Here is a 9,016-nt window from a genome sequence, read left to right on the forward strand (position 1 = left end):
TGCCTATTTGTGAAGCTCTGGAATCTAAAGCACTGTGGCAACACAAGCTCTTCACAAATTATTCTGGGCTCCCAATGTCAGCACAAAGCCTCCAGTGTCCTGGGGAGAGGTACTATTGCAACTCCTGCAGTATCGTCATTTGGTGAATTTGATTACAGCAGTTGTGCAAGGATGCATCTCGATTGCTATCTGCTCTAAGCACAGAGCACTGCATGCTGGAAACTGTGGTCTCCACTGGCCACACAGACCATTCAAAAAGCAGGTGGCAATAGTATCCTGCTTTACGCATATTCATGGCAGCCCTCAGACTCCTGGCAAGTGGCCAGAGCTCACAGACAAAGCCTGAGGGTTTCCCAGAGTCAAATAAAAATGGCCAAACGAGCTTTAGGACAGGCAGTAATATGCTCTAGCCTGGTATCAAGTCCACCAGAAAAATCTAGAATTAGTTAAAGCAGAAATGTAGTCTAAATTAGGACACTAGTAATTAGGTCAAGCTAATACCAAAAACCATTATGCAAAACATTGTGAAGAGGCCAGCAAGGCCTCCGGGGGCTGGGGAAGACACTTGAACAGCAGAAAGTTAGCTAACTGTAATTAGTGATTATGAACAAAAACTTTCTGCCAGATTGACCCATTTAAAATAAATAGAAGTTCTTTAAAAAGATATGCATAAATTTAATGCATGCAAGACTGAATTTGACAGAATAGACTTTTAAAGAAGACAGAAAAAACCAGAAACACCAAAGGTAGCAAGAAGCTATTTCACATTCCAGTGACTAAACTGCAGATCTTATTTCATCTGTGCAATGGATTAAAGCTTCCTCCTTAAGGCTCATAAAGAACTTGATGACTGCATGAAGACAGAAGCTATCAGTGCTTTAAGCTGCCAACTTATCTAGCAAAAACTAAAAGGTCAGAGCACCATGTCAAGTGAGAGACAGCTCAGAATGAGCACAGGTTCACCAAGAGGCGGTAAAACAAATATACAGATAATGAAGGAAACCACAGACAAAGCTCATTTTTATCTTTCATCAGACTTCAAACATGTCAAAAAAAAAACCATCACGCTTGATGATTTTCAGAAGACTGGGACTTCTCAGCAAACTTCAGCATCTGAATGTACACCTGACTAGCTGTTGAGTACTGAACACTGTACCAAGACAACACTACCTCAGAATATAATTGAGCAAATACTTCATCTTTGATTTTCCTCAATCTCCAGTCTTCAGCCAATACAGCAACTTCAAAAGCCTTCTCTTCACTCACACTCATCTTCAAAGAGGTTATTGGAGGACTGAACCAAAGCATGCTGATTCAACATGCATTTATAATTATCCATTTTTGTATCACTCTGCAATGTCCAGCTTTTGTGACAACCTTGACATGCCATCCACCTGCTTCCCTGATGCTTTTGACTAATTTCATTCTATTCCCTAATCCGCAGATGCTTTTCCTGAGCCAGTCCATATGGCCCCTAGGTTGCTGCGCTCTCTGCACTACTGGGTCAGGCCCGTGGTCCACCCAGCCCAGTATTGACTCGCAGAAGCAGCACAAAACACTACCCAGAGACAGCAAAGCAACTGCAATAGAAACCTGACTCCCTCTTCTTTGTTACCAGACACCACCTAGAAAAATCTGTCATTGAACTGATGCATTTCCATCTACAGGGGACTTCTAAGCCATGCTGTGAACACATTTTGAACAGGCTTCCTCGTAGAACAGACTGCTGATTAAAAATTGTCTAACAAATACTGCATTATTAAGACATGATATATGCAAATGCCCAGTTCAGCCTTGCTTTTTTAGCTTTATGTTTGTACAGAGCCCACTAATGTCAGTACAGGATGCCAACACTGCTGGAAAACCCAGAGCACGTTCACAGGCTTTCACAAACACTTGAAAATTCAGATTGGACACAAATAAAAATTTGGCAAGTTAAAGGAAGAGTAAGTAAAACTGAACACTCTCCTGTGTGGTCTTTATGATTTTGTCCTCAATATTTTGTTGTCTTACAGTGTGTTTTAAGCTGCAGTTATAGAAGTGAGTAAATACCACAGCCAAAGTACAAATCAGCTCTTCAGAGCCTAGACAATTTTCTTTTAAATTGTTAGCATACCTAATTAAAGACTGCCATTACCACCTCACTACATTCCATACCTTTCTCATCCAACCACAAAATTTGCCTAAATTCCTGCACCTACTACCTAGGGTGGGGTATTTCCACTAAATACAAAGTGCCCAAGTTGCATCAACACCTGAAAAAACCCAATATGCATCACTTCAATAAGTAAAAACCATGCATGACCACTAGGACAGCTGACTGTTCACTTTACTATGATTTTTTTTAAAAAACCCCTACAAGCCTGACCCAGCTAAAGCCACAGACTTACCCTATCATCTGTACTGTAAGTGGACAGAAGTGACTGAACTAGGGTAACTGTAGCCAGAGGTGTACTTACTGGGAAGCTACTAAGGAAGACTGCATCTATTAAGAAATACACAATATTCAGTGATATTCTAGAAGCTACTTGGTTACTCTCACCTGTCACCAGCATTGGTAAGTTCATGTAGAAAATAAAGTCTCTGAAAACATGCAGTAATGCAATGAAAGGAATACATTGCTATAAAGACATTTATGGTGGAGTTTTACTACTACAATACATTTAATTCTATCAGCAATAGTTTTGGGAGTTTTCTACAACATGATATATGCAAAGTAAGTCTGTGACCAGAGATGAAAAAAGGAGAATTCAGACTTCATAAAAATCATTATGAGTTACAGTGTTCTAGTTGCATTAGTGCACCAAAACCATACAAATTAGAAACCTGTTGTATCAGCAGGAAAGTAATCTGTAAAAATTTTTTAAGTTAGGTTGATTTTTTCATTTGTGGTTTTAATAAAGTCTGGCAGAAGTGGAAGAGCTGACAAATTAAATTTACAAAGCAATTTTAGCTTCTGCTCCTCACATCCCATTATTTTTCCTCCAAAGGTGATAAAAACTTGCATTTCTGTCTCATTTGCATTTTGTCACTCTTGGTGAGGACCTCCTAATCCATGAACAGAATCAGAAGTAACAGCACATTCTCTTCACCAAAGAGACAGAACATATGAAAAAAAAAAGTCTTTGTAACACAGACTGAGAGGAAAAACTTGAACCAAATCAAGTAACAATCTCTACCATATTCAATAAAACAGTTAGAAGCACTAAAGCTTTTTAAAACAAACTGGCTTTAGAGCTATTTTAAGTTAGTAATAGATCCCACTGTAAGTAATTTATTCTTCCACTCTATCATCTTCTCCAACCAGAAGGGTTTTTTATTTTAATAAACTAAGGGGGGCAAATATGAGGTAATGAACAGGAATTGACCTGATTTGTATACAAAGGAAATTCAAGGAGTTACTGCTGCCAGAAGTCAATTAAAAATAAAATTCACAATGCATGAGGAATAGATATCCATAATTTGGCTTAGTCTGTCAAAAAAAGTAACAGAACAGACTAATACTTGAACAAGAACGTGCTTTCAAAGTTTTTCACAGAATAATCAGCTTCTTGAAAGTCCTTCTTTCCCTCTTCACTTTTAATAGGTGCTGAAATACACAAAGCCATATTCAATGTGGGCTGGAAAACTGTTCATTGAGAAAACTGACCAAAACAAAGCAGATCAACTTGTGTACTTCTAGGAGTAGAATTTCCAAAGACAATAAAATGAGAGTAGTAGAGTTTTGATGCTAGAAGTGAGCTCACTAAGCACTTTGTTACACTGCTGGACAGAGAAAACGTTAGAGGTGGCACTCCAAGATGGAACACTGCTGAAGTGAACAACTTATTTGCTCAAGTAATCAGAACTAGAGAGGCTTAAATTTCTTTAGTAAGCGGCAGGTCAATTACTGTGCACTTCAGGTTTTTGACCTCCTGAGTCTTTCACATATAGAATGTGACCATCTCTTAAAGATGAGAAACATCAAGACAGCACTTTGGGCTTCTCTTGACTCTCCATCACAAAAAAAGAAATTCTACATATCCTAGAGCAAGTTGGAAAGGCATAACTAAGAGCAACATGTTTTCCCAAGAAATGAAAATTAGGACACCTAAAATCCCTGTTTAAAAAATAATCTCTTCACATTTGAGGGTGGTTATGCCATAAAGAATAAATATGCTAAACCACCTTTCTACCCAGATTTGCCCAGCCCTCCTTGCACTCTGGTCTAAAGATGCCTCAGTTTAATGATCAAAAATGCCCAAGACAGCACAGGTGTCCTCTTTCCGAAGCACAAGAAGCAGGCTAGCAGATCTCTGCTCCCATCCCTGAGGTACTGCAGCTATGAGTCACCACACAGAACGAAACCAAACAGGAGGGGATACGTTGGGCTCAACCCCATTCAGCAACAACAGATCACAGCATGATTGTCATACCCCCAGCTCGACCTGCACACACCCGAGGAAACACGCTCCGAAAACGACTGGGAAACAAACTACCAGAAAAGCCAGAGCTGGGAGTCACCTTTTCAGATAAAAGTTACAGATTTTTTGTACACCCACACAGAGAAAAGTAAGTACACCATTGCTAACCAGTACTTGACATGCCTTAAGTTTTGGTCAGCATGATTTCAGAGGTATTAATTGACAAAATAGTCATAGGTAACAAATGAACAGAGGCAGAAACTCCATGACAGAGGAATGAGCATTGCTTTGTAGGGAGACTTCATATCCCTCATATCCCAAAAAGCTACATCAAAAAGTCAGCTTCAGAGGTTCTATTAAAAAAAAAAAAAGTAGAAAATAATGGCTTTCTATAACAAAAACTACGAGTTTGTTGGCTGGTTTGAATTTTTCATACATATCAGTTTTAACAAAACCACTTGACCTTGAGACATCTTCCAAAATAGCTGATTTGCCAGCTAGCTGATGTTTTCCTGGGACTCAGGGAAATCAAGAGGCCTACTATTTTTGATATTGCCCCAAAATTTGGATTTTGCTCTCACATATCCAGGCAAAGTGTCCTTACTACCAAACTGTTGGTTGCGTCATGACACCCATCAGCTGATAAAATAACATGGGGCACAAGCATGACCTTTAGCCTCCCACACATAGGCAGGTGTGCTGAAATGGTAGAGGTGTCTTATCAGAGAGGTCAGGGATGCTGTTTAACTTGCAGAAAAAGTGAGAACACAGTTTCAAAAATTTCCAAGGCCAGAAACTCTCCCCTGTCTATCTGGGAAATGAAGATCCAGGAAAATGCAGGTCACAGGTTAAGTTCTCCAGAACTCTTAAATCTAAAATCAAGGATACTCTGAATCACACTCAAGTTTTTGATCCTCTCTTGTCCAAAATGGAACAGAACAGGAATCAAGGAGCCTTTACATTTTTGGTTATTCTGCTGAATCTCCTTCCACTGCTGTCATAAAATACACCTCCAGAACATCACCCAAAAGACCACACTAGAAACAGAGTAAAATTTAACACACTCATGAACAATTTCCCCCCACACAAGCATCCTAAACTCTAAACTATTCACCAGAATTTCTTTTTGAACCTCATGTCCGTATATGTGAGCACTGGGTTTTGTCCAGGACAATTGTCAAGTGGACTCCAAGTAACTTAAATCACTTCCTCATACTTGGAGCATCCATGAAACCTCTGATCTGCACTTTATTTTTGTCACTACTGCCATTCCTCTATATTGAGACTTTCACCAAACAATCTAGGGCACTACACTGTTAATATGAAAATATTCCAAAATAAATAAATGTTTATCATAACCCAAGAAGGTAACACCAAAAGACATGAAACAGACATTGCACACAAATACTTAGTGACCATTAAAACCTGCACGTAGCAAAGAGTACAAATAATGAAATAACTGAAATGCAAACACCATAAAAACCAGTATGACTTCTGCCTCAACTTTCCTTGTTACTGAGCTTTATATTATTAAATGCTCTCACTTCCTGGTCTGTCAGAAACCACATTGTTTTAGAGTCAGAGCTCACTCAAAGGAAGAAGGAGGGACGATAATTGTTTTTAGAGATGTTTTAAGACCTCTAGTAATAGTAGAGTACCTTTGTCAACTTGAGAGTTTTTCTCCTAATGTTTGGTCTCCTGCATAAAGAAAACATTACTAACTAGTCTAATTGCTTCAAATAATGCAATTCAAAGCAATTGGCCCAAGAAGTTCAATGGTATATATTATGTTTGTAGCTTCAACAAGGAAAAGTTGTATCCTCAATGTTTAGTGAGATCTGTTATGAAATATTAGTTACATCCACACAGCATTCAAAAAATACCAGCTGAGTCCCTAATTCATAAATTAAAAAAGGACACTGAAACCATATTCTACTCTTCCCAAAAAGCAGACTATGTAACATGTTTCAATGAACTGTTCCCTGACACCCTCACCCCCTGCACACAGAACATGAAAGTTCTACCTACTTCCAAAACCAACGGGAAGCAAAAAGGGATGTAAACATCTTCACAGGAAAAACTGTTTTGCCTTAAAACAACGTGTGTTTTGATGACAGTTTGAGTTACTAAATAAACATTTAACTTTCTTGTTGAGTACACCTGTTAAATGTTTAAACATAACAATACGCTTCTCAGTTCTAAATAAAGCAACAATTTCTCTGAGGAAAACAAAGGAGAAGGATGCTTAGAGTTGTTTCAAGTGTAAGTGTGTATATAAAGAGGCTCATATGCTTTTTTTCCAGCTTTTGTGGTAAGTGAAAAGAACATGGTTGAAATCCAGTGTATAAGCGTAATCACGTAAAAAATTATTAACAGAAAAATAACATCAAAAACCTGCAGATTCTTCTGCACACCCGTGCTGCTCTTTCCCCTCATTCAGGCAATCAACTTACCAGATTAAACACAGTGTCAACTATGTCTCTGTTGGACACTTCACCAACTTCCACCAGTCCTGTCAGCACAGCGAATTTCATCTTGATGCCTCGGATAGGGACTCCTGGATTCAAAGGCTGCAGCACACTTCCCCCTTCGGCAGCATTTCCTTCTTTTCCCGCTCCTCCTCCTCCATCATCACCTGTTGGCTGAACAACTTGTTTGCCTTCACTCGCCATGGCCAGTTCACCGCAGGCTACGGCTTCTAGCGCCAGCTCCACACGCTCGCTGCTCCGGGAAGACCTAGCCAGCCGGGAAGATGAGCGGCAGCCCTCTGCTTCCTTCCCCTCGTCTCCGGCTCCCAAGGAAAGCGGCGTCCGGCGGGGGAGGGTGTCAGGCAGGGGGGGAGGACGCGCCCTCAGGGTCGCGGCTCTCTCTCCTCGGCAGGAGGCGTCTGTCACAGCGCTGCCCTCGGGCAGGTATTTGCAGCCCTGAAGGACAACCCGAGGTGTGTTTCAGCCCGCGCTCCGTCAGGCTCTGCTCACAGCCCGCACGTCCCGGCCCCTGCCCCGCGCCCGGCGGGAGCCGCCCCGGGAGCTCTCACGCCTCTCCCCGCGGAAGTGCTCCCGAACCTGCCGCGCTCCGAGCCCCCGCCTCAGGGGTTTAATCTGTTTTTTTCTTTTTTTTTTTTTTAATTTTTTTTTTTTTTTTTAACCTAGAGGGAACACGCTCCTCCTTCCCGCCCGGCTGCCGCCCGCCGCGGCCCCGCTGCGCTCGGGCACGGCCGCAGGCAGGTGCAGCGCCCCGCCAAGTTCGCACTCACCGCGGGCTGCGGAGGGGGCGCGGGCTGCCCGACGCGCGGCTCCGGGGCCGGGAGGCGGCTGCGCTCCCCGGCTGCGGGCTGAGCTGCGCTGCGCCGGCCGCCGCTCCGCCCGCCCAAAGGCGCCTCAAGTTCCAGCCGCCGCCGCCACCGCCTCACAGCACGGTCCCGGTCCGCCCCATCTCCTTCCTGCCGGCGCTGCCCCTCGCTGCCGCCATGACAGCGCGGAGCCCCCGGAGCGCCTGCGCGGGGCTGGCGCGGGCGGGGCCGCGGCGTGGGGCGGGAGCCGCGGGCTGCGCACGCCCAGGTGAGGGCAGGTGAGCGCAGGTGAGAGGAAACCGCGCCCTCCCTCATCCCTCTCGTCCCCCTCATCCCCGCGCCTCCCCGGGAACGCTGCTCACCTCTGGGGATGCAGCGCCCGCGTGGGCCCGGCCGGTCCTGAGGCTGCGCGCAACAACTTGTCCCAGACTATTGCAGTGTTCACAGAATCACAGAATTGGTAGGGAAGGGGCCGCTGGAGATCATCTGATCCAACACCCCTACCAAGGCAGGGTCACCTGGAGCAGGTGACACAGGAACATGTCCAGGTGGGGTTGGAATGTCTCCAGAGAGGGACAGTCCATGATCTCCCTGGGCAGCTGTTCCAGGGCTCTGCCACCCTCAGTGTAAAGTTCTTCCTCTTGTTGAGGTGGAACTTCTTGTGTTTTAGCTTATGGCCATTGCTCCTCATCCTGTCACTGAGCACTGCCAAAGAGAGTCTGGCACCATCCTCTGGGCACCCACGTTTGTGATATTTATGTGCATTAATGAGATCCCCTTCAGTCTTCTCCAGACGGAACAGGCCCAGCTCCCACAGTCTCTCCTCATAAGAGAGGTGATCCAGACCCTCATCACCTTTGTGTCCCTTCGCTGGACCCCCTCCAGTAGCTCCTTGTCTGTCTTGCACCGAGGAGCCCAGAACTGGAGATGGCACTCCAGACGTGGCCTCACTAGGGCCGAGTTCTGGAACTGTTCAATAACTGAAGCCTGCCCTTCCTGAGGCAATTTTCTTTTTCTTTTGGGAGGGGTGGGTTTGGAGAATGGTTTTGATTTGGTCTCTTTTTTTTCTTTTTTTTTTTTTTTTTTAATTATCAAAGACACCCAATGCAAACAGCGGGCCCCCAGCCGGGCGCTCTGCATTCACGGACCCATCCCGGAAGAAAACCGCGGCTGTGCGGGGCAAGACAATGTTTGGATGCTCCAGCTCCAGGTCCTGCCACCGCCAGAACGATCCCGGGGACGCGGGTGAGCCGCTTCCACAGCCAAACCTCCAGCATGGGCGGGCGCGCTGTCGTTCTTCCTCCTCCTGCTGCTGCTGCAG

At 44.3% G+C, this 9,016-nt stretch overlaps 1 protein-coding gene across 4 annotated transcripts in view; it reads right to left on the reverse strand.

Moving 5' to 3' along the window:
* The window catches only part of LRBA (LPS responsive beige-like anchor protein), a 375,341-nt gene extending 367,439 nt beyond the window's left edge, over positions 1–7,902 (reverse strand). For all 4 annotated transcript variants that reach the window (XM_042049819.1, XM_042049817.1, XM_042049818.1 and 1 more), the window contains exons 1-2: positions 7,660–7,902; positions 6,857–7,327 (exon numbers count right to left, since the gene is read on the reverse strand). In XM_042049819.1, the coding sequence (XP_041905753.1) occupies positions 6,857–7,075 (219 nt within the window). In that variant the 5' untranslated portion in view covers positions 7,076–7,327; positions 7,660–7,902. The remainder of the gene's footprint in view (positions 1–6,856; positions 7,328–7,659) is intronic.
* Between the last annotated feature and the right edge of the window lie 1,114 nt (positions 7,903–9,016).

Source organism: Corvus kubaryi, unplaced genomic scaffold (assembly GCF_017639235.1).
Source record: "Corvus kubaryi isolate FWS band 111438036 unplaced genomic scaffold, C.kubaryi_AGA036_p1.0 71, whole genome shotgun sequence".
Taxonomy (NCBI): domain Eukaryota; kingdom Metazoa; phylum Chordata; class Aves; order Passeriformes; family Corvidae; genus Corvus; species Corvus kubaryi.